The sequence below is a fragment of the Neolamprologus multifasciatus genome, chromosome 10 (genome assembly GCF_963576455.1).
Source record: "Neolamprologus multifasciatus chromosome 10, fNeoMul1.2, whole genome shotgun sequence".
NCBI classification, from domain to species: Eukaryota; Metazoa; Chordata; class Actinopteri; order Cichliformes; family Cichlidae; genus Neolamprologus; species Neolamprologus multifasciatus.
In genome coordinates, this window is record NC_140448.1 from 1,945,874 (window position 1) to 1,972,521 (window position 26,648).

General features: G+C 39.7%; 1 protein-coding gene and 1 long non-coding RNA gene across 7 annotated transcripts in view; one reads left to right on the forward strand and one right to left on the reverse strand.

Annotated features, from left to right (window-relative positions):
- robo3 (roundabout, axon guidance receptor, homolog 3 (Drosophila)) overlaps positions 1–26,648 on the reverse strand; it is a 176,709-nt gene that overhangs the window by 13,917 nt on the left and 136,144 nt on the right. For all 6 annotated transcript variants that reach the window (XR_014876569.1, XM_085175689.1, XM_085175688.1 and 3 more), the window contains exons 8-16: positions 24,709–24,880; positions 18,119–18,324; positions 10,559–10,640; positions 9,531–9,699; positions 3,561–3,727; positions 3,321–3,442; positions 2,954–3,170; positions 1,049–1,179; positions 330–513 (exon numbers count right to left, since the gene is read on the reverse strand). Coding sequence is in view for 5 of the 6 variants with exons in the window: in XM_085175689.1 (XP_085031815.1) it covers positions 330–513; positions 1,049–1,179; positions 2,954–3,170; positions 3,321–3,442; positions 3,561–3,727; positions 9,531–9,699; positions 10,559–10,640; positions 18,119–18,324; positions 24,709–24,880 (1,450 nt within the window). In the remaining variant the exon portion in view is untranslated. The remainder of the gene's footprint in view (positions 1–329; positions 514–1,048; positions 1,180–2,953; positions 3,171–3,320; positions 3,443–3,560; positions 3,728–9,530; positions 9,700–10,558; positions 10,641–18,118; positions 18,325–24,708; positions 24,881–26,648) is intronic.
- On the forward strand, positions 5,675–11,858 carry LOC146509317 (uncharacterized). The gene is made up of 3 exons (XR_014876573.1): positions 5,675–7,085; positions 7,990–10,844; positions 11,095–11,858. It is a non-coding gene; the product is annotated as an uncharacterized LOC146509317 (long non-coding RNA).

A 26,648-nucleotide genomic window follows, 5' to 3' on the forward strand; every position in this document is an offset into this window, starting at 1 on the left:
CTTATTTTTGGCTGGTTTGTTTAGTTTTCATACTTCAAAAAACAGCAATCAGTAAACCGTGTGTGTCTTTAATAAAGTGAAACTAAACTAAACTATTAACCGTGGACATAATTACATCTTTCCTGAATAAACCTGAAGCAGGTGATGATGACATAACCTGAGATGTAACGTTAATTAGCATCTTCCAATAACAAGTTTTTGGATGTTTTAGGTGATTACTGGAGCCGCACTATGGACTTCAATATTTTCCTGCGTCCTCTGGGATTAGTGTCTACTTAATTCATCTACTTTCTCACTACTTTTTATTCTCATTATTTTTGTGGACTCACTGATGAGGACGGGCACCGGCTGACTGCGAGTGCCAATCCCGGCACTGGTCACTGCTGCCACCTCCACTTGGTAAAGCACTCCGGGCATCAGGCCCTTCAGCAACGTGGACAACGTGTTTCCATCCACTGTCTTGTTACTGTAGTATCGGGTCTGGTTGTCACCACCAGTGCTCATGCACCAAACCTGTTTGCATACAGAAAAATTTGCCATGAACTTTTTTTTAAATACTTCACATTTTAATTCAAAGATAAACTAGTTAACTACTGTCCTTTTTTGCTTAAAACGACATCAGAGTCAAATATTTTTTCTGTACCACATTCGAGCCACATCCCATTTACCCTGACTGAAGAAAACATCATACTCACGATCCACCAATTACCCGGCGTTTCCTTTTTATCTATATCTTATGGGATTAGCAGTGATTTCATAAGAGAACCGTCTTAACATTTGGGTCAGTGAGTACACATTTTGTGTGTAAGGCACTACTTACATGTCAGCTATGATGTTTTCTTGTGTGAAGTGTCTGGGCAATGAACGGAGAGTGGTTACTACACATTGCAGAGGTGCTCCTGGGCAGTCACAGTGCTGCCCCCACTAAAGCTTTATTTAATTCAATTCAGTTCAATTCTATTTATTTCTATAGCACTAAATCACAGCAGTCACTTCAAGGCACTTTGAGTGTGAGACTTGTGACTTGACTAGGCTGAGGTTTGTTTACCCTGTACTCCTGGATGATGCCATTTTGCGTGTCACTGCGTGGCGGCTCCCAAGAGACACTGATGCTGGAGCTGGAGCTGTTGCCGAGCTTCACTGTTGACACTGTAACAGCTCTGGGAGGGGCACTGGGTACTGTGAGAGGTGGGAGGAACATTTCTCTCATTTCATCAAGATGAGCAGAGTAGTTGAGCGCAGTAAATTATGAACATACACCCATATAGATACATATACATATTAGGGCTGGGTATCGTCACTGATTTCTAGAATAGTTTCAATTCCGATTCACAAGGTCCCGAATCGATTCGATCCACGATTTGATTCTATTCGATAGTCAGAAATATTATAATTTATATCATGCATCAGTACATTTCCATATTTGTATATCTATAACAAGAAAGATGACACTTGCGAGACTTTATCAAAGGTGTAAGCATCACAGCAGATGCCTTTGTGTCAAAGTAGCTGAGGATAAAACACAGAAAAACATGAAGGCGACTTTCCTGTTCTGGGATTTTATAAAAATATTCTGCAGTAGATCAAAAACGAAAGAAAACCATTAATCAACATATGAACATTATGTGATGCTGCTGAAGTGAAGCAGAGCAAAGTTACAGAGGTTTGATTAGAGACACGGGTAAGCGTTTTGCAATTTTGCATACTTTTAAAAAGTTTACATTTGTTCAGTAGCCTACTGAACAGTAGAAATGAGGCTTTCTTTTCAGAAGTAAAAGGAAAAAAAACCAGCGGCCGACAGCGCTGTAAACAACGGTAGACTTGTGCGTAATAAGCGAGCGAATAATGCAGAAAACAGATTTTTAGACGGGAAACTGTTCTTGAAGTACAGAGAGAGAGAGAGAGAGAGAGAGAGAGCTGTGCATAAAGTGTGATTTTATCATGGTAGAAGCAAAACAGTGAAAGTCAGAGGGAATTCATAACGATGTTTATGTGAAGCGTAGTTTGGATCTTCTTTTGCTGCTGGTTCAGTCAAATAGTTTGGAGAGAAATAAAACTAACAGCTTCAGAATCAGCACAAAAAGGACGTAAACACAAAGCGCGGAGCCGCCGAAACATCAGAATCAGCCAGCCATCGGCTTTAAGCCCCAACTGTGTCCATGCCGTCGGGTGAGAAAGGCAACATCTCACTGATTCTGATCCGCTGGCGGGTCCGCGCTTTGTTTTTATGTCTTTGTGCAGAATCCATGTTCCTGCCCTCATTTACTGTTTTAGTTGTTTGGTGGTTGTTGAAATTTTGTGAGGTTTAACCTGAGATTCTCGCGTTTCGGACAAAGTAAATTTATATTTAAAAAATCGATTCAGGATTTTAATGAATCGATATCATGTTATCCAAGCTAGAATCGATTTTAATCGATAAATCAATAATCAAAACCCACCCCTAATACATATGTATATGTATACAAAATGGAGCAGATATACAGGATGGAAATACAAGCTGCGCTTGAAAAGGAGTGGGGAAAAAATAACACTTGTGTGCTCCTAACCCCTTCACATATTTATAGCTCAGTCATTATTAACAAATACATAAAGTAATAAAAGAGAAGAAACATGACTATATAAGTTAATGATGTTCCTTATTCAGGCAGGTCAATCCATAAGTGCTCATGGCACATACGCCTCCTTCCTTGTGTTTTACTCTGGAGTTTGGATCAACTGATATAAACCCCTGGCTGCCAAAACTGCAGCACACAAATTTAATGAAAACAGTGATCAGTATAGATGAACTTAAATTCCAGAGGATATAAAATTAACCTGTGGTGTCATACAGGCTAATGAAAATGCCGTACAGGCCCTGCAGTGTCAAAGAAAACCAAGCCCACTTTATTAGAAACACTTTTCTTTTAAGATTTCTTGATTACAGACTCATTTCTTCATTTACCAGACTTATTACCTTCTTCTGGGGTCCGGACTAGCAACGTTCTGCTATCTTTGCCCTGGAATTCATCAAAGTAGGGACGGATCTTTATCTCGTACTCGGTTCCTTTGAGTAAGCCGGTGAGGACTGTGCTGCGCTCCGAGGGGGAATTGATGTCCTGGAGGAGCCATATTCCCCCGCTAGGCCGGTAGGACAGACGGTAGCCCTGGACGTACTGAGACTGACGGTCGACCTGGAAAAAAATTGAGGTCCGCATTGGGGGAAGATGAGAGAAGATGACGGAACGGCGAGATGGAGAGGAAATAGAAGATTATTTTTCTCTCTTTGCTAACCCCAAATGAACACTTGTTCCCCAAAAAGCAGGGAAATATGTGCCACTCACGTTCCAGGATACTCTAATGGAAGCTGCAGTTAGCATCACGGGGTCCTGAAGCTGAACAGCCACCTCTCCCAGCTCCCTCTGCACTTGCTTGTGGTCCACTCCCTGACCTGTAGGGCTCACATCTGAGGGAAAACACACACATAGAGTGATGCTGTCAGCGCATTAACACACAGTCACTGTTTCTAACAACTCCAGGTGTGAGTCTTGCTGTATTTGGTGAAAGGGGGGGTGCAGGCTGACCTTGTGTTCTGACGGGCTCAGAGATGGGGCTCGGGTCACTCAGGCCGTAGGTGTTGACAGCACGGACGATGAACAGGTAGACGGTGTTGGGAAGAAGGCCGGTGATGGTGTGCGTCTCCATTTTAACCATGTCAGCTACAGTCTGCCATGTGCTCCCTGCTGATTGGCTGTGAAAGTACAGAAGATGAAAAAAAGTCAGATAAGCAGTGCGATATTTAGTGGCAGTATATTATTATAATCAAGACAATGTACTCAAACTACCTAGTAGAGATGTGCACGACTACTTGACTAGATGACTCACTGCTGCTTCTGTTGATGGTTGGCTAGTCATTTATTCTTAGCATTTTAAATGATGCGAAATGTCGATAAATTGCTGCGTCTTAAATGTTACGCAGCCATCTGCGACCAGCTGCCATAGAGCTACAGCCCTGGTATTGTTGTAGAAAACCTCCATAACTCAATTAATCTAGGTCTGATCTTTTTGTTAAGCCTATTATTGTTAGCTATTTTGAAAGCAGAGGAATAAGATCAAGCAGCGGAAATGAGCTTTCTCCGAAGAGTGGATAGGCTCTTCATTAGCAATAAGATGAGGAGCTGAGTCATTTGGGGGGGTGGATGATTTATTGTTTTGTTATTGTTTTAGATTTGGACTTCTATTGAGGTAAAACTTGTTACGAACTGTAGAACAATGTGTATCATTCATAATGCATGGTTTTTCTTCTTCTTCATTGTCTGCTTGGTGTATAACATGCAATGTTCATAATGCACAAGATGCCACAAAGTTAAGCAGCAAAGTGTGATTAATGATTGAGGAATGTGATTTATGGTTCAATTTTTTCCTTATTTAGACACTTTTTGACATTGTCCATTAAACTTTTGTCAAATCTAACTTGATATTTGTCTCTTAGTTTTGACTACACTCTCATTTTTTTCCTCATTAAGTCGACAAAATTAGTCACTAGGAACATCCCTAATAACTAGTAATTTAACCTCTTAAGCCCCAAGCCTACCTAATCTCCTGCCTTTTGCCCCTGTATCAGGGGGCGTTGGGGCTTAAGAGGTTAATTCAATTTTGTTTAGACAGCTCCAAATCACAACAGTCGCCTCAAGGTGCTTTATATTGTAAGGTAGACCCTACAATAATACATACAGAGACCCAACAATCATATGACCCCCTATGAGCATCGAATGCCCCAGCAGCCTACACCTATTGCAGCATAACTAAGGGAGGATTCAGGGTCACCTGATCCATCTAACTATATGCTTTAGCAAAAATGAAAGTTTGAAGCTTAATCTTAAAAGTAGAGATAGTGTCTGTCTCCCGAATCCAAACAGAAGAGGGGCCTGAAAACTGAAGGCCTATAGTATAATTAGCTTGCATGTGCCTACTGCTCTTTGTCTCTCAGCATGATTACTCCAAAACTTCCAAACTGAACTGAATGAAAGCTCCACCTGAAAAGTGGAGCAGAGAAAATGAAGAATCTCACAACGCTGATGTGAAGATTCGTGTGAACTTGTGAAATACGTCAGTGACTTTGGCAGATGATACACTCTCTCAGTGCCCGTCCAGTTATTCATGCGATAATTTTTTTGAAGAGGCTGCAACTAAAGATTATTCTGCAACCTAATTCATCTGCTGATTATTTTCTGCTTTGTTGACAAACATCCAGGGAATAAAGACCACCAGAGTCTAACCAAAAGATTAAGAAAACAAAAGTAAATCATTAATAAAATCAATCATCAATTAAAAAGGGATTTTTTACCCACTTGTCCCACTTACTTGCTCACTTACAAAGAAATGATCAGTCTCTAACCTTTACAGCAGTTTTTATTTCATTAATTGAAAAAATATCAACTAAAATCCAGGAAAAACACATTATTCCCATATTTCTCCTACAATATGAACTGAACTACAACAACAGATAAAATAAACAACTGCTGTAAACTGATGACTAATATTCGATTGAATTATTGTATTGCATAGCATTTTCCACCATCTTAGACAGTGGCTAACAGTAGCTTCACCTTCATATTATTTTCACTATATGAACAATTTCTATATCTTCTATAAACATGCTTTTTAATGTTACCGTGAGTAATTCATATTACTCAGTCATTTTGTAAATCTCCTCATAATATGTTTGAAACCAAAACAGCAAATATGTAGGTCTTATCAACAAGAAGGCAGAGTGACAAGCAGCTTCAAGCTGCTTTGTAATGCCGTCTTGATGTGTAACCTCATAATTAACCAATGCATGGGAAGCTCTCTGGGCAAGAGCATGATTTTATTTTTGGTTTCCTCTAATATTCAATTCAGTTTTATTTATATAGCGCCAACTCACAACAACAGTCGCCTCGAGGTGCTGATATTATTTATGAAACAATAGCAGATGTAAGCTGAAGTTTTGCAGCTCACACAACTTTGTGCTTGAAAGATCTTCTCCCAGTGATACTATTTGTTGTCCTGATGAATAATGTAATTGGGCTTGCAAGAAGGCACAGCTGCTGACATAAAATGAGGGCATGTTGTTGGCCTTGTGGCACTGTCCCAGACAGATGCATTATTCCACCACCGCCAACCACAATCCCTCCTCCCGCTGCCTTTCTCTGTTCCTCTGTGAATTTACCATCACCTTGGCAGAGAGGCAGTCACAAAGGCCTCCTCCACCATGAACTACCTTTATGCTGAATACTGTGTGTGTGTGTGTGTATTCATATCTTTGTGGGGACCAAACATTGGAAGTTTACTATACTTGTGGGGACCAACAGCCCTTACAGAGACCAAAATCCCAGTCCTCACAAGTTTGAAGGCATTTTTGAGACTCAAAATGTGGTTTTAGTCTCAGGGTTACAGTTTGGTTATGGTTAGGTTTGGGTTAGGAATTCATTTTTTATGGTTAGGGTAAGCAGCTAGGGAAAGCATTATGTCAATGAGATGTCCCCACAAGGATATGAATACACACACGTGTGTGTATGTGTGTCTGGATGTGTGTGTGGGCGTGTGTTTGTGTTTGTGTGTGTGTGTGTGAGCACAACACCCTGAGTATTGGGTTCAAGGCAACTCTATGATGGAAGAGAGTTCACACAGGTGTACAGAAGACAAAATCGATACAGCATCAGCAGGAAAATGGAAAGTGTGCCTTTGTGCATTAAATAAACCCTTTTACATACCACATAGGGCATAAGCAGACATACTAGTGCTCCTACAAACAAGCCTTATACCTCAGGCAAGGAAATGTTATTGTAAACATCCCAGGGGTCCCCTCCAGCTGCTTTAGAGAAAATCTGTTTACTTTATTCTGAAATGTTCAGGTGTTGCCATGGGACACAGTGGACGTCTGGATCTGATTAAGCGCTGCCGGTGTCCCCATCTTTATCAAATTGGCGCGACATATTTCATTCGCCTATCTTCATCTAGAGGCTTCCTTCCGAACCACCTGCCCTGTTTAGCTAAATCTATTCTGGGTCTAATTAATCCAAGGCTGACCTCTGCTCAGGTGCAGATACCTGTAGGGTTCTGTGGAGGTCCACTAGGGCTGCCACAAACGATTATTTTGATAGTGGACTAGTCACCGATTATTTTTGCAATTAGTGTTTAAGGTATGTGCTAACTAAAAATAAAGACAAGATGATAGTTTATTAAATTTTAATGAAATTTGCAGATTGTTTCGGTGAAGTTTAATAAACTCCTTGCTATCTAAAATATAACAGGACACCGGAGTAAATTCTCCAGCATCTCACACTTCTGATAATCAGCTGTCTGCTTGATGTTTATTCAGCTGTGTAAAAACTATAACTTTAATCTCAGCCAAACTTTACTTTACTCAGGAACAAATAAAATACTAAAAAAAGCCAAACAATAACATTTTTAAGTTATCTAAGTGACTTATATATATTTAACCTGAGTAGCGAAACACCGCAGTGGCTTTGAAAACGATTTGCCGGGAGTCCGGTGTTCTCACCCCTCTAGTGAGCCTAGCCCCCGGCTAGCTATCGAGCTAGTGGGTAACAGACGTCTCCGAAAAGGTCGGAGCGCTTTTGAAAATATGTGGTGTCTTGATAAACTGAGCAAATATTTGAGGTTTATACAGCTACATTCTCGCCTGAAAATATGTTAAACGTTTATTTTGTGACCCAGAAAGAATAATAAGAGTAATATTAAAACTAACTAGCTGCCGCCATTGTTGGAAACTGAGCTGGGCTGCGCTATGAATTCTGGGACACAGCTTCTTCTTCTTCGGGGTTTAACGGCAGCTGGCATCCTTGTACATGCAGTGCTGCCATCTTCTGTTTCAGTCCGTTATTACACTCTAAATCCTACTACTTATTCCTGCGTCTTTTGGGATCTTACAAAGCTTCAAACGACGCGTCGACTATTAAATCAGTCGTCAACGATTTTGATAGTCGACGTAATCGTGACAGCCCTAAGGTCCACTCAGATTTAGATAAGCCACAAAAAGAAGACAATATTATTTTAGGTTGTTAAGGTGTCAAGGTGTTTTTTAGCGACTTGTCAGCGACTTGTCATCAAATTAATAATATTATTATTTCCAGATTATTACTCAGTTTAAGTTGGAGTCACATTAAAGAAACTGTGGCTAAAATTTAGTATTTCTTGGTTCCAAAAGGAGCACGGCTTCTGCAGAAAAAAAATCCTAAAACTGTTAAATAAAGAAGACAAATGTAAATGCTTGTACTTGTACTTATATAGCACTTTTCTACTGTAACTGAGCACTCAAAGCATTTTTTAATTTCAAACTTCATTCACACAAACACAATGATAAAAACGCTCTTTTCTGAAATTCACACACTCACTGATTGATGCATCGGGGCCTACTTGAGATTCAGTATCTTGCACAAGCAGTGTTGGGAAGGTTACTTTGAAAATGTATTCCATTACAGAATACATGCCCCAAAATGTATTCTGTAACGTATTCAGTTACGTTACTCAATGACAGTAACGTATTCTGAATACTTTGGATTACTTAATATATTATCATGCTGTTTACAACTACATGAATGTACTATTGCTGTGATTTATTACTGTTACTGAAGGTCCGCGGCTCCGAACCGTAGTAAAGGGACCTCTGGCTAATACGGTGGGTTCGTGTTGGGCTCGTAGCTGAAAACTAGCTTTACTTTGTTGTCTGGGTCAACTTTGCTAGCGAGAGACAGAGAGAGGCGTTGAAAGGCTGCTCCAACAGAACTTATTGTTTTTGGAGGAAAACACGAACACGGTGTACAGTCGAGTCTTAATAGCTTACTTACAACTGGGCTCGTCAGACACTCTTCTTGGCTGCAGTGGTTATTATTATATTTACATGCTTCCAGCTCCCGTTTTTGCTCGATGACAGCTCGTACTTTTCCTTTTTCTCCCTCCCTCGCTCACAGACACATAACATGTATGGCAGTCCATTCTCCCTGCAGCACGGACTACACTGCCTATGATGCTACATTCTTTAGAGCTATACATGTAGCATTCTGCCTATTAGCTTAGCACAACAACAACAACAAAAAGGCCTCTCTCACCCAGGAAACACGCAGAGAGAGAGCGTCACCCTGTAACCATGGCAACCGTAACGCTGCCACCTGGAACAACAGAACGTAGCTGTCAAACAAAATCCAAACAGTCCTGACCCGCCACAATATGAAACAGGGAAGTACCGCCGTGTAATCCATTTATTTCAACAAAGTAACTGTATTCTAAATACCACCTTTTTAAATGGTAACTGTAACGGAATACAGTTACTCATATTTAGTATTTTAAATACGTAACGGCGGTACATGTATTCCGTTACTCCCCAACACTGTGCACAAGTATACTTCGCTATACAGAGGCAGGTATCAAACCACCAACCTTCTGATTGGTAGATAACCCGCTCTACATCCAGACACGCAACCGCAGGTGAGAAGTGCAAAAAGTGTAAGAGAAATGAAGAGCTCTGGATTAACATAGCAATGTCAACTTACCTGAAGGCCTCAATGATGTAGGAGGTGACAGCGGCTCCTCCCTCATGGGCATTGGGTTGCCAGGTCAGAGAGACACTGTTCTTGGACACATCCGTGACTATGGGCTTATGTGGCGGACCTGGTAGCTGGAAGGGTTCAGTGGCCTGAGCTACCGACACGTCTGCGCTCTCTGAATGGAAAGGGAAGCAAACAGGAAGAAGGAGGAGTAGCAGGAAAGGTGGAAGAGAATAGTGCACATTTAATTATAACAGCTGGCTTTAGTGCTACTGTTTCATTACGTCCTCTCTGTAGTCCCACTAATGTTGACTGAGCATTAGCATCCCCATCGCCGCAGGTGGAGCTCCTCACTTCTAACAGACTTTGTGATTTTGCTGTTAGACCCGAGTCGACTGTTCTGACACTAATAGTCAAATAACAGACTTAGGTGTTATCAGAGTAGCTTGTTAAGTCATTAAAGGCTTCATTTAATGTCATATAAACAAATCTTTTACTGCTTGAAATATTTTATGTGCCAATGCCTGCTCCACTGCAGAGAAAGTAAAAAAGGGCAGAGCCACACAAAGCACTTAAATAAATGGGGTGTTTGCACCCCAAATTTGGTCGTCAGCATATTCTCACCTTTGCTTTACCTCTCTTGTCCTTTCTCATCACCCCAGGATTCACATGCATACAATTACTGACATTTAGATTTTGCAGTTGGCTCAGGAACAGCAGGGGCTAAGTGCTTTAATTAGACCCAGCTATTTGTTTCATTTAAGCAATTACACAGACATGAGGAACACTACCTACACTCTGGCTTTTTACAGTGAAGTCACACATCCTACACTCAGTCACAGCTGATGAATTTTAAGTTGCCCACATTTAATAAGGAGACATTTAACAAGTGACAATCAGCATTACTATTTTTAAACAGCACTTCATATACGTGGACATTTTCTTTCTCGTCACATGGAGCATCTCTGTGTTATATGCAGCCACTTCATAGAGCTTCCATTTGCATGTATTTAAATCACACAAAGACAATTTACCTTTGACTGTGAGCACTCCACTCCAACTCGTCTCACCGCTGGAGCTGCTAGCCAGGCAGGTGTAAACCCCAGAGTCTGTTTCCTGGCAACAGTAAAATGTGTATCATTAGTTTATTGTGCATGCGTGTGTGTGATACTGTGGTAATGCACCCATTACCAGTGATTGAGACTAAATGTCATATCTCTCCAACAAGATTGTTTGCACAGAGAGTGCTGAGCAGTTGGAAGTTGGTGTGGATGCAAAGCTTTTGGAGCAGGGAGATTTTATTAATGCAAAGCCAACCAGGTAACTATACCTTCAATGCACTTTCACAGTACATAAAAAATGTGCTTATTACTGTCAACTTGTAGCATCATGCAGCTCCCATTTGTGGCTATATGTCTAAGACAGATGCACCTTTTAGCTTTGTGTATATACATCCCTAAACCTTTTGAAAAGTAGAATATAGAAAATTGCTACCTTCATCAATCTGCCGTACAGGTGGCTTTCTCTCATTCAGACCTGGGCCACTTAGTGCCACTCTTGTTTTATTCAGGTACCAAGAGGAACATTGGAAACCTTTCGCCTCATGTTGCTGACTCGTTGTGCTTGGACAAGCTGTTGTGGTGTGCCAACATAAAAGGAGATATGAAATATACTTAAATAAACTTATCTGAAGGCACTGCTTTCAAATTCCTGGCTCTCCGCCCTTATATTACTATAAGGCTAAACTAGTTTAGTTCAACATTAGTTTATATTAGTGTTGCCACAGAACAATCTGTCATCAAAGACCTTAGAAATACTAAAATGTGATTCATCCACTATTAAGAACAACTATAAAAAGCATCTAAGTCTGTTTTCAGCTACAGTCTCATTCTGGCAGAGACAGCCTGGAGGCTAGCTTTACCCATGTGTTGTCTGTTACACTGGCTGATGATACCCAAGGCCAAGGCTGCCATTCTAGCAGACGTGCCACAGCACGTTTCCAAAGAAAGCCATATTAAACTACCCAGAGCAGATGAAGAGGGCAGCAAGTGAGACACAATAAAAGTGCAGACAAATAAATGAAGTTTCAAAATAAAAGACAGCATGCCCATTAAACTCCACTTCATTATGTTTTAGAGCAGCAACAGCACGTCCTCAAAAGTCTGCTGATGCCTCGAGTCTTTAGAGGAAGCTTCTGCCCTTTGACCACCATTCATACTAGTGATGTGTTGAAAATCCAGCACGATTGTTACTGTAAGTGAGACAGCCGTTACAACTTTTCCAAAATAAAGAGTACTGAGTGAGTCATAACACCAACACATTCATATGTCATGAGATTCTGAATGCTGTGATTCTTTTAATGACATCTACTTCTGACAGCAGCACAGAGTCACTGGTGTGCTGATTGATGGAACAACTCACAGATGAAGTTTAAAGGCACATGGGCCACATGGTAATTCAGATGGAGTTCATTAGTATTGTTTAGACCTATAGTGACATCCTACAAGAGTTATCATCTACAGTTCAGTACCTTAAAAAAAATCACATTTCTATTAAGACACTTGAAATAATATTTACAATGTGTTTATCTTGTTCTGCTTTTATTCGTCATAACAGTATATTAAACATCTGTTTCTCCCAGGAATCACTTACACATGACAATCTCCATTCTGATTAGGCTACCTCAACATAACATCTGTTTTAATTAACTTCTACTTCAGAGATGTTGTCAAATGCAGTTATTTTATTTTCCTCCGTAAATGATAGAATCTCAGTGGACCTATCTGAAGTCAAAGCTAAAGTCAAGCTGGTGGCTTTTATGTGTCTCATCTAAGGAGGAGAGTTAAAGCAAAGGATCAAAGGACAGAATTTTAATGACCAGCTAGAGGTCTAGAAACGTCTGAGGCACCAGTCTTTCTACTCAACAGCTACTTAGCATTCTGGACAGGCTATGAGCAGATGTAATTAAGAAGTGTGTGATAAATGTGCCTGTGTGTACGAGCGTGTGTATAGCTGAATACTATTAAGTTTTTGGAAAAGCAAGCCAAAAGCTAGGTGGGCTGTGAAATTGCTTACAAGAAGGAGCTGCTAGGGGGTCTTTCACTGTGACACTAAAGGTAGCAGCAGTTTGCAAGAGCAGTGCCTCTAAACATGCTTTTTAATTACTTAAACTTTATCCCTTCAGGTTGACCACTTATTCATTTCATTCATTCTGTTAAAAATCATCTCATGTTCAGTGTTAGTGTTAAACAGGGCTAAAACATCAAGAATGGGGTGGGAACATTTACTGTGTGTGAGCCATAACATATTGAGATGTGTACTTAAGTAAACGGAGCACCCACCACTTGGCTAATCAAATAGCAGACATGCTGGTAAATAACACAAAGTCCTTCTAGATCAGACGAATCTTCATCACCAGATGTCTTAAATTTGCTATTAGCTCTGACACCAGGATAGGTCTGTAGCACACTACTGATGTGAAGTGATTGGTGTAAGTAATAATATACTTTTGCAGCACTAGCAACTATTAAACCTATATAAAAAAAAGCATAAAAGCATAAAAGCATGTTTCTCCGACTCTGTTTTCATCATAAAACCTACGACACAGAGCAAACACACAGCTCCAAAAATGACATGACACCTTTGTCTTATTGATGTTGTTGTAGTTGTTACTGTGCCAAATTCCAGCTGGCTATTAGGTCATGTTAGCGCTCCTATTGGTGAAGAAAGAGTGCTTATAATGTCAGGGCTTCTTGGGCTGCACCTCAGCAGGCAATTACCCTCTGCTCCCTTGAACTCCTTGGCGATTGTTACTGTATTGTTGGGGAAGAGGTAATACGTGCTTTTATGTGAGAAAATATGTCAAACAAACTATTTGCATTAACACAGATTTAAAACTCCATGTGTCACAGCTCAGTTTGCAATAAATGATCAAGACAAAAGACTGTGGTTAATATAAGTCACGCCTACGAGGCCTCCTGGCTCTATACATAATTATTTCCAGCTCTGTGTGTGTGTGTGTGTGTGTGTGGTTGCAGTTAGTTTTTCAGCTGCTTGCTGTGAGATATTTCAGTAGTTCATCAATTTACATGGCAATTGATAAATCCACTGCAAACACAATCAGCCTTCCCTTACTCACTTATTCTGTCACATCAGCCCATTTTACTTGCAATGAAAACCTTTCACATTATGCAGGAGATGTGGACAGCAGAACCTCTCACACCTAATGCCTCGCTGATCACTGTGCACACGCTCAGTCCCTCTCCCCTCCTGCTCAGGGTGACTCATCTCTCCTCTTTCTAGAGGCCCTGACCTTGAGTTGACCTGTAGGCCGGCTTGTGCGTCTGTCTGAGGGGAAAAAGGGGGCCCCCAGATGGTAGCATTTGATCTGTGGATAGGGACTCCACAGAGGGTGGGTGGGGTAAATAGCTGGGACACCTGACTATTAATCAAGGCTGGCAGCTTTGGGCAAGCGCGTAAAACACATTTCTAAAAAATGTATGAGGCAAGAGGAGAGCAGAAGGGAGGAGCGCCAATCCTAAAGAAGACACATGTCAATGTTTATTTTTTATGCTTTGAATAGCACATATTTGATCTTTGAGATATTTTTTAATACAATTTGCAGAAATAATCTGGCAGTCCTACAGAGCACTGTGAACATTGGTGCCTTTTTCATTTACCGTCCACCTGCACCCCATCCCAAAAGCACCAGCATGAACATCCTGCACATCAGCAGCCAGAAGGGTGATAATGATGTCAGAGCCTATTTTTGGGTGTGTGCAGAAGGAAATCTGATTATCAACTATAACGCGTGTATGCCGGGATTTAAAGTCAACATAGGAATTTGATTTCCTGCTTTAATCTGATTACTCTGAGAAATCTGTTTAGCTGTGTCCATGTAGTCCTTCTCACACTCCCCAGGCTTTGTTGGCCTTCACCTGTTTCCCCTCCTTATTTACCTAACATTAGTAGCCCCTATAACGTACCCCACGGCCTGCTACGATTTAGCAGCGCCACACACACACATACACGTCCCGTCTGGCCTGGGAGTCTTGGCACCAAAGTGACGGACAACGATAGAGTGTGTCTGGCAGAGATCCCAGGATAATGGCATCTCCTCATTGCCAGGGTACAAGGAACAAACAGACCATCTGTCCTACTCCAGGGGCACAGATGAAATTGACTTATTTATACTGAGTTAAATGTCTGATTTCATTGTTTGTCCATTTTAAAGGTTATGCTTATTTTGGTATTTAACATGTTTAGACTTTAGAGCTAATTCATGGAAGAGCTTGCTTAAAATGAGCATTATGAATCTTTTAAACTATCCCAGGTTTAACAACTGTCAGTGTAGATGGCAACAAAAAAAAATCAATCACTGAAAAAGCATTGTAAACATTTGCCTTTACTTATTTTAATATATATTATTAAGAAAAAGAAAATCTGTTTATTAGCAACTTCTTGTCATTGCTTTGACACATTGTCCACAGCCAATCCTTGTATAATAAACAATATCACCAACAGCAAAGCAGTTTAGTCCCATTATCTAAAACATCTTGATGCATGCTCAATCATCCAGGTAAGTAAATCCCCAAAGTTTGATTCTCTTCATCTGGACGTAACGTTTTCAGTGGGACAAACGTTTTCTCACTCATCCAGTTGACTTCTATGGTCATGAGAATTTGCATATTAATGATGAAGGAAATGACCTCCCAGCCCATTGTTCCTTCAGTGGGCTTGTTTCAGTCATTATGCAAATGTACTGTTTATAAGGTTGGGAAACCTGCAGTTAGCTGAGACTGAAGACTTTTGGTCACTTGGATGAGTGACCAAACGTTTCTCCCACTGAAAACACTGCGTCCAGATGAAGAGAATCAAACTTTGGGGATTATCTAAAAGACTTTATTTGAATTGAATCTCTTATAGTCCTATGCCATGGGTCAAATGGATGTTTAACCACAGTGTGTGTCGCTTGGTTAGTCTACATGAGAAGACTTATAGTCCCCTGAGATATATAGTGGCAGGTGCTGCAGCACCCAGAGCTGATATGTCCCCTGTTCTCTTTTTCATCATCATCATCATCATCATCAGTAACAGGTTCCTTTCAAAACGACTGCATTTCATTTATGGGACATTTAATGGAACTGGACTATGTTGATAAAATGTGTTGACATTTGTGGCAATGAATGAAATATCTTTATAGCTGATGGATTATCAATGTAGCATTGAAGCTATGATGAAACAAATAGCATTACTTCCTGTCACAATGGCATCTTTTAAACACATTATTAGGCAGCATGTAAATAGAACAGAATGAAAAGTTATTGGGCTTTTCTGAGACACTGAGAGGGAGTATGGCTCAAAGCATGTCAACAACTCTTGTCGGTGGTTCCAGTGTGGGTGTGGGTGGGCACCTACTGAATCCCATCTCACAACGTATGTGACCTGAATGATCTGCTACTAAAAATGTTAGTGTCCAATACAAAACGTGTTTTTTTAAAATCCAAACTTCAATGTCAAAATAATTATTTTGTCTTTGTATTTGTTGCCGAAATGTCAAGATATCTACTTTCATAAGCAAAAATCCTGGATTACTTAACCATTACCGGGTTAAACATTTACCCAGCCCTTTAGTTTGATTGATTGATTGATTGATTGGTAATTTATTTCAACATGTGAACAATATACAAGTACATTTAGAAAAGAAAATAAGAAAGAAAAAAAAATACTGTACAAATTACATACAAAAAAAATTATTAATTTACATGTTGAAAGGGAGTGGGAAGAAGTAAACACTTATTTAATCCCACCCCTTTGCCATAAATTATCAGTTAATATTTAGTCAGCTTCCTTACTGATATAATTTGTAATAAAAACAGTGAACAGATTTCTGATATACTATAATATCACATCATGAGTTTTGTTTTTTTTGTTTTTTTAAATAGAGACATTTACTTAATTTAAATATTTTCCTTTTCTTTATAGTTCGAGAAGATCATATTTTTATAACTCTTTTTGAACAGTTTTATGTTTGGACATTGCTTTAATTCCATATTCAGACTGCTCCATAGTTTCACTCCATGAACAGAAACACAAAAGGCTTTTCTTGTAGTACGTACCTTCATTGTTTTGAAGTTACAAAAACCCCTTAAATTATAACTTCCTTCTTTCAAAAAAAACATACTCTGAATATTACCTGGCAGTTCTTTATTTTTTGCTTTGAATAGAATTTGTGCTGTTCGTTACCAAAGACCTATAAAACATATTATATATCAGATCTGCATCCTGTTTAGTGACAGCTAGGTTAAATATTCACATGCTGTCATGAAACATAATCAAAATGAAACAACTTTCTTTTCAATGCACTTTATCGACTCTACAGGTAAATTCTCTACAAATTAATATTATAAGATGACGAGCCTGTGTACTAAATAATAGAATGTTAGTTCAAAGCAGGAGAGCTGCTTGGATGACTGTATTTTGGAATTTTTTCTACCGTCATTACAGCTCAAACCACTTGCCTGTACAGCAACACAGACGATGGATTTCGACATGACTCTGGGTCTTGATTCCTTGTTAGTGATGGACTCCACGAAAAAATGTATGACATCACTGACAAGGCATCTTCTTAAGTGTATGGAACAACATTTCAAAATGAATAATTTTTATGTGTAATTCTGTGATCTTGTTCCCGCAGTCTTAGGCCATAAATACCATTGGTTTTGATGTTCCAGATCAAAATGAATTGAAGTCTGATGAGAACTTCAACATGCTGTCTGACAGCTTCAAATGAGTTCCAAAGGCTGAGCACTTCCAAGATGGTGCTCTCAGCTGTCAAGACATTGCCTTTTATTCCACCATGACACAAATGCATCTTAAAATGTACTTTAGCCCTCTGAGTCTCAGCTATTTCTGCTTCTATCCTCTCCCTCACCCTTGTTTCTCAGTTTCTAGCCCTCTCTTTTATTCATCTAGTCCTCACTTGTACTGATGCATTGAGGATTTAATTACAAGTCTCAGCGATCGTTAATCATTGAGAACCCACAATCAATTAATGCGCACGCCTCCCCGAGTCTCTTCGTGGCTGCGGTGACCTCAGGTGCTGCTTCGTACCCAGGAGGGAATTCTGGGCAGAATAGATTTCATTAGCATGGAGTAAGACGGCGCTAACGACCGCTAATGGCCTCACACGCTCATTGTCATGTTGATCACACCTCAATGTTCCCCACCTCCCCTCCCCTCATAAAAACTCATCGTCTGAGTCAACCGTAAAATTGTCCTCTGTTTAAATGCTTCATACTTTCCTGGAATTAAAGCTGTTGTTTTATCTCTTGGATTAGGTTTATCTTCTGTAAACTACATCATGTTTGATGTGCTAGTACTGATACATGCAGACAGTGGATACATTTTAATGAGTGTGGTGGGATTAGAGGGACTATAAAATACACACTGCTGAATGTCATCATAGAAAAGCCGCAAGTTTAAAAAGCAAAAGGCTTCGTTAACATGTGATTGGAAAAAAAAATGAAATGCACTACATTTGCATTGTTATTAAACAGCAAATGAATGTAAGAGTATGAGTCTTATTCCAGTACCTGGAGGTTGGTGATCTGAAAAGTTCCATTTTCCATCAAGCTGATTCGACCATCATTTCCCAGGATCCTTTGGCCATCTTTTTCCCATTGTATGCTGGGCATGGGGTTGCCCATGATGTGACAGTGTAACTGAGCCATGGATCCAGGAGATAATGTGTGATTGGCTGGTCCTTGGCGGATGATGGGAGGGACCCGGTCTGAAGGTGCTGTAGGAACACAGAACATTCACATGAGGATGGGATTTGAACCAAAGGTGATTACTTCACTGGACTGAAGCCTTTGCACCACTGCACTTTATCTAGCATGAATGCAAATGATCAAAAGCCTAGAAAGTATTCGAAAGGACGCAAACATCTAAATCATTTTATATGTAATGACACCTAAGATTTTGCTCCCTGGGTAAAATGCTCAATTTAACAGAAGAAAAAGTATCTTTATAGGTCTGTAAAAATAATTTCAGAGGGATTTTTTAAAAGTTAAACACTTGATTTCAAATTGCGGACACAGTTGCTTGACTGACAGGTGAAAGCTTATAAAGCCAGCTAGAACTTAACCTCTTGACCATGTTTGTGGTATTGGTGCCTTCAATTTCACAATTTCCCCTGGTTTTTCTGTGTGATACTTAATATAACCAATAATTAGGGGGTATTTCATCAGGCCAACAGTCTACCAATCCAGTTTATTAATTTATTAACCTAGCTTCACTTCTTGCACCAAAAAACACAATATTATAGCAGTTGAAACTTCAGAAAGTAGCAGAAAGTTTATTGTCATTATTTAAAGGATCTTTGTGATCTATCATTGTCTGTCTCTGTGTTCTGCAGAAAGCAGAAATCTACAGATAGTCATGTCTAAGACAATGAGACGGACATATAAGTTTGTTTCAGTGTTCAATAAAACTACTATAATTACTGGTGTTGCAAGCTCTTTATACTTTTACGCGTAGAAGATCTGTGAAAGAACAATCTTTTGACGGATCCTTTCAAAAAGTAAAAATGACTATTCTCAGATGTCCAAATAATTTTGATGCGTTGCCAGACTCGTCCAACAACACACCAAATCAACAAACAACAAATATTACAGAGATTTTAAACAGTATTGTTATTATTTACTTGTCAAGAGATTACTATGACCGACATTATTAGTAAATGTTGAGTTTTGGGTCTAGAGTCTTTGTTATATTTGTGGCAATTCGACAAGAAAAAGTTTCCAGAACCACACACAGTACTGCAGTTTAGTAGTAAACTAAGGTGAATCCACACTTTTCATTGGCTTCATCATCATCACCATTGACACAAGAGATTGGTATAAATCTTCTAAGCAGCAAGACAAACAAACACAACTATTGAATTTCCAAAGATGTCATTACATTAAAAATAAAAATTAGATCTAATTTTGCTTTAGATAGCTTAAATTTTTTGCTTAAAATTTTTGCAAGTAATCCGATGTGACATTATATGGGTTTTTCATCAGAAAGAATCAGAAAGACTTTATTTATCCCCAAGAGGCAATTAAGGCACTGTGAGAATGGTGAAGCAGTTGTTTGCACTATCACCTGACAACATGAGAGTTCCTGGTTTTAGCCTGGCTCTATTCAGAGTCTGTGTGTTCCGATCCTGGGTCATTTGACCCAGCACTTTGAGTTTTATTCTATTTTGATGTTCATCAGCTTATCTAAGTTCATTTCTATTTTGCTCGATGTTGCCCTGCCATACTTCATTGTTTATTAGATTCCCCTTGTGTCTTCACCCCGTGTTTAAGTCTCCCTCGCCCTTCATGTGTTTCACGTCTGCGTGTCCTATGTTGTCAAGCTCGTAATGGCACGTCTGCACCTCATTATGCTTCCTGTTTTATTCTGAAGAGGGCTGGTGTTCCATGTTCATTGTGTCCGGTTTCACTTCCCCTGTAGTGTCATTATATTTATTCTAATCAGCTGTTTCCCCATGTGTTTCCACTTCCCCTGATCACCTCCTGTGTGCATTTAATCTGTGTGTTTTCATTCATTCCTTGTCTGTTGGTCTGTTGAGTGCATGCCATGTTTCCATGCCTCCATGTTTCCAGGTTTCCATCATGTTCAGGGTTTTATGTTCTTCTCACAGTTTAGCTCTAATTAGTTTTGCCTTAGTGTTAATCTGCCTTTTGTTTTGTACCTTTTCCCCAGACACAAATAAACGGATCGCCCTTTGTTAAATTATAGATTTGCTCCAAATGTCTGCATTTAGGTCCTCCTCCTCTCTCCACACAGTCTGCCAGTGCAAACTGTGACACCCTATGCCAACATGATTTCTCTGATCTGATAACCTGATAAGCTTTTTGAATACAGAAAAAGTTTGGAATAGTGAATATGCAGGACATTGTCACAGGCTAACACAGAATTATGATTCTCAATAATGGACAATGCATGTTGTCTCTTATTTGATATGAATTCTTTCAAAATAAATGTAACATCAAATATTGTCATTTAAAGGACAGACTAAGTAAAGATATAAAGCAGTGTCCGAGCATGGCGCAGTTTAAAAAGCGGTTTAAGGAGATGGTTTTTACAGGGTACAGGGAAGAGGTAGAGATTTGATAGGGTGTTCTTGTCTAATATTTTCATGTGTGTGCAGGGCACGGGTATGTTGGTATGGGTATATATATATTTGTAGGTTGTGTATCCTTTGAGGTGTTAATGGGGTTATTGAAAATGTGTATATGTGCGTATGTGTATATAATAGGTGTGCAACGATACTCGTATCGAAATTGAACCGTTCGATACAGTGCTTTCGGTTCGGTACGCATATGTATCGAACAATACAAAATTTTTAATTTATTTTATCAACTTTCCTTCTGACGATGCTGTCTGTGTTGAGCGCTCAGTGGATCTGCGCTCGACAGTGCAGCCTAGGCGGAGTAGTCGAACACAGATTCACTGAGCACAGGGCAAGCTAGCGAGACAGAAGTTAAGCTCGTTGCAACATGGCAAATTGAACCTCCCCCACCCTCATTCAGATGTGGCGTCTGGAACTATTTTGGTTTTCATGTGACGTGTGACCCTGAAGGTAAGCAGTCATGGACAAAAGTAAAACAGTATGTTGGATGTGCCACGCAATGCTCAATTACATTTGTGGGAACTAGTGCATTAGCAGGTTAGCTCGTTAACGTGTTGGCTGTCCAGCCCCACGCATGGGGCGATCCGCGGTAGCTCATTAACAGAGATTTGCCGTGTTGTGGTGTTAACGTCATTTCAGATTAACGCTGACAGCACTAGTGGGAACACAACGAATATGACTGCACATTTACTCCGACATCATCCTCGTGCAAAGACAAGTGGAAGCAGACAAAAACAACAAGCACGCATGCTACAAACTTTACCCGAGTCATTAGACAGCCGTTAGCACATGATTCTCCTTATGGGGACCTGATATGTTTAATATGCTGCTGAGAATATAGCCCAGAAGAAGCGTATAGTATAGCTTTTATTTTGGAAAGAGCCATTTCTCTGTAATAAACTCTCTTTTCCAAAGATGAGTGATTCCTCAATCAGATATTAATTTTTTTTATTACTTTGTTGTTTCAGCAACATTAAATTTAAAAACTGTACTTTTGAGTTAAAATATATATTTAGAATTTTAATAAATGACAAATTAAAAGGCATGAACATTTTTTTTTTGTATCGAAAAAATATCGAACCGTGACACCAAAGTATTGAACCGAACCGAACCGTGAATTTTGTGTATCGTTGCACCCCTAGTATATACGTATGTATGGATAGATAGAAACATATATGTATAAAAAAAAGAATAATAAAAAAAAAATAAAAAATACACATGACATATAATGTAATTGCAAGGAGGTATTTCTGTAGTCTATTGATTACTAGATAGTGGAAAAGGGGTGGGATTAAATAAGCTTATGCTTCTTCCTGCTCCTTTTTGAACATGAAAGTTATTTGTAGCTGTGGTTGCTCATTTTCCTTTTGTTTTGCTTTGTTCATTTGTCTCTTTTAATTCTATGTTGTTGTACTTTTTCAACATGTTCAAAATAAAGATTCAAAAAAAAAAGAAAAAAAAAAGGTGACCTTCGACCAGAAGAAAATGCCTCATCAACAGGGTTTGTCTTTGTTTATATTACAGTGCCAGCTGTAGGTAATATTTCCCTCTAAGTGAGGTCTACTTTGGTTTCTGAAAGCAGTTATAATGAAACCAAAGTCACAGAGAAAAACACACTAAAGTCAAGCGTGTGTAATCTCGGGGTTACAGATGTTCATACTGACCCATGAAACCACATTTTCTCTCATGTGGAATGTAAAGTATCACTATAAGAGAACATTTACTGCCAAAGGCTCTCAGGTTACCTTTCTCTGCTGCTGCTCCACTTCAACATGCAAATCAATGGCACAGGAATGTGTGGCTAGAGTGACCTCCTGTCAGTCATGGACCGCTGCATTGCATCGAGTAGTGGCTGAATGAATTTTTATATTGGATTTTAAATGTCTTTAGGTAACCATGCAACGTAAGATATTTTCAATAACTTTAAACCAGTTAAAGTATAGATATTATTTAAAGAATATTTAATTGCATAATTTAACTGTTAAATATTTCATGAGTTGGTTTGTTAAAGACAAAATACTGACAAGCGTGTACTTCATATCTCCATCTCATCCAGCAATGAAAGCTAAAAAGTCATTAGATTAGGTTAGATTCGATTATTAGACTCCAATCTCCCTCATCTACAAGGCCACTTTTGGGAATGTGGATGTGTGGCTATGCATGCAGGCAAATTGATTCTCACACCCTTTTGACTCTTTGAAATGAAGACATGGGCTGAACAGCTTCACTGATTCATTGTCTCAAAATGAGAGATAACAGAAGGTTTTATCGTCAAAGGTGTGGTGAAGGGAAGAAGCTTACAGGAAGAGGAGATAAAAATGAGCTCACATTTTTATAAATAGTTTGAGTTAAATTTTCCATTGATTTGAGGGGTTTGTTTTGGACTGTGGTTTGTAATGATTATCATCATAATTATATCAGGCTGAGCGTTTCCTTCTTTCACTTCCAGTTGAGTATTTATGGAATTTATTATTAACGTTTAGGCTCTTGTATCTCTTTAGAATTTTTGTTTATCATATTCGGATCTTAGTATTTGGAGCCTTTAGTTGTTGTTAAATTTTAGTTTGACAAGTTGACAACGGTGCTTGCAGAATTAAATTTTCATTTCTGTTTGTGTTCCTGTGCTTCTACTATTGTTATCCAGACTACACTCATGTTATGTTTTCCCCAGCTGCGTCCACTCCCCCTGACTGGCCTCAGTGTGCGTATAAATAGTCCTGTCTCATTTTGCATAATCTCTCTCATGCTTTCTCAGTTATTCTTGGGGCGTCTGGACTTGTTTGGTTTCCTTTGTGAATTTTGTCCTTGGCATCTGACCTTAACAGAAATATATATATATAAATATTCAGTCAGCCTTGGGAGTTTGCATGTGGGTCTGTCACCTGCAAATTATCACACTGCCTCATTACATCTGTGTTGCAGCCATAGACGGTGATCTCAGAGAAAGTCATAGTCATATATGGGTGTGCTCCACAGCTGCACGGCTGTAGGCTCAAGCTCAAATGTAAACAGAATGGCACACGTGTTGCCAACTAGCGACTGAGTTATGATCAGTTTAGATAAGCCAAGTAAATCCCTGCACATTTATAAATAGAAGTGGAACAAGTTGAACACAAACCCACAACATGATACCCCAAAATAGAACCTTACTATTTACCACTGGCCCACAGTCACGTTGTATACTCTCATTTGTATTCTGAGCCATCGAAAGCTCTGATATCATCAGCTAACTGAAGCTAAACTGAAAACGTGAACACACCCAACACAGGAGTTAGTCTAGATGGAGCTGAACAAAATCCCTGTTTACTGCCACACTGGAAAGGATGCAGCGAGGAGAGCATATGTTGCAGCAAGGTTATTTGCATAGAACTACCATCATATGTCCCTTTTGATTATATCAGATAGGGCTCCTGCTGTTTGTTTATTTGGGAAAAAGGGATGTTTAATTTAAGATGGATGACAGCTTTTTTGTTTATCTACTGGTGCACATGTGGGGCATGGTCGTGAAGAAGGATTAATCAAATCGGAATCTGAAAACAATGTAACAAGACAACGTCAACTATGACACATTGTTAACTTCAGCACTTTTTTTTCCTCAGAGTTCTTAAAGTATTGGGTTAAACTGGATGCACAAGCGTCAGTGATATGTGCACAGTTACCATATGTTAATTTCTGCTGCTCTTTTGTTCAGTCGTGTCCTCTCACAGCTACATTTTCTTGGAAAGCATATAGGTTTTCTAATTATATTACTTTGTAGGACAGTGATTGTTATGATGTCAGGATGTCATTTTAACTGAACTTAGATCTTGAGTCTATGTATAAATGCCCGAAGCCAAGAAAAACACTGATTTTGAACAGAAAATGGAGACTGAATCAATATGAAAGGAATGAGATAGTCTAGTTTCTCTCCATATATAATTTAGCTGTCGTTTTAATGTTATCACCATTAAGTTTAATTTGTTTATACTGTGAGCTATGATCTCATATTTCTATACTCACCACTTTCTACTTCGAGCAGGGCTTTGGTCAGGATGCTTCCAGCCACGCTGATGGCCTGGCAGATGTAATAGCCAGAGTCTTCAACTTGGACATCATTGATGGTCAGCTCACCACTCAGTGACACTGTGAATCGTCCTGACTGTGATGGCTCCTGGACAGGGAACAGCAGGATCTGGAGAAGAAAACGACCACAGGAGTCGTTTTATTATTTTACGTGGGCTGAAACAGGGCCAACATTAAAATGGCAAGTTGTGAAACTATCAAGCAACCATTCAACAATTTTATGCGAAGTGTCTTAAAGACACAATTTAAATAGGATCTTTTCCAAGTTGCCTGTTTTGCATGGACACAAAACTGCTTCATCTCATGCATTATGTGCCATTTTTATGATTCATATGTCAGCGTTAACTGGCTTAACACACGAAGAGTTCTCTGAAAATACTCGAGTACAAGGACTGGACTGAAAATGAGTGAAGGACCAGCTGAGAAGTTTGAAAGGTATTCGGAGCCTTGTGCTGGAGCCTCAGGGCGAGAGGCAGGGTTTACCCTGGACAGGTCTAACACAGTCTGTTGCAGGGATAACACATAGAAACCGACAACCATTTGCACTCACATTCATACCCTCATTTACACCAATAGGCAATTTAGAGTTTCCAGTTAACCTTTCCCCACTAAATGCATGTCTTTGGACTGTGGGAGGAAGCCAGAGTGCCCGGAGAGAACCAACGCAAACACAGGGAGAATATGCAAACTCCACACAGAAAGACCCTGGCCTGCTGGTGAACTCAAGACTAGCTTGCTGTGAGACAACAGTGCTAACCACCATGCTGCTATTTCTGTTTTAATTTTAATTCTGCTTTTTTTCTGCTCAGGCAGGTGAAAAAGTCAAGCTCTGCACATTAGCCGATGACTCAAAAATATGATATAGGGCATAAAAAAATCAGAATTCATCTTCTTGTGCAGTAAGGTTGGATGCACACATTTTGAGCTGCCGCCGACAAACAGGGGGGGAAGGGGGAAAAGCTCCCATGCTCCCCATTTCTCATGAAAATGTGACAAAATGTCAAGAAAGGCCCGGAGGTCTCAGAACCAAGCCATACTTCCAAATAATGAAGTATCAAATATCAAATATGAGATACAATATAATAAGTACTTTTGTTGTCATGTTTGATTAGATTTGGGGGCCAAAAGTACTTCATTAGGTTTAGAAAAAGATTATCCGTAGAGTTCAAATGCATTCTTTTACAAAAAAGACATCTTCCTGTGATCACATGGTATCTTTCTCAGGTGATCAGTTAAAAAAAGTATATATACGCATTGCAATACAAGGTAACCCGTGCTGTGATAGCATATAGAGTGAGAACAGGTTGACTCACAATGAGCCTTAGACACTTAGCCTGTGTTATTGTGCAATAATAAATGACAAACACCTCCCTTCATTTCTACTTTTCTTTGTCATATATCACTGTGTAAACCCAGTAAAATCTCAGCATTTCACTGAATGCAGGGCCAAAATTTCGAACAAGCTACCCACATTCTTCTTCTCTTCCTTCTCCTCGTCTTCCATGCTTTCTCCGCTTTATCTCTCTCCTCCACACTCGTTCTCCCTCTCCCACACATTCTCCAGCCTACCCTGCCACCCCCTGTTCCCCTAATCTGTACCTGGAAGCCAAGCTACAGGCACCCACGCAGTCTCATCAGGCCTTTCAGTGCATTCCAACAGGCTGCAATGCTTATCACAGGGTGACTCTCTCCCACAAACACATACACGTCTCAACACATCTGAAAACGTACAGGTCTTTGGTAAATAATGCACTGTGTGGATGATGGGAAAGTGTGAGTGTGTGTGTGTGTGTGTGTGTGTGAGAGAGAGAGAGAGAGAGAGAGTCACTCTGGCAGTAAACTGCAGCACACAGCGAAGGATGATAAAAGCAGAGACC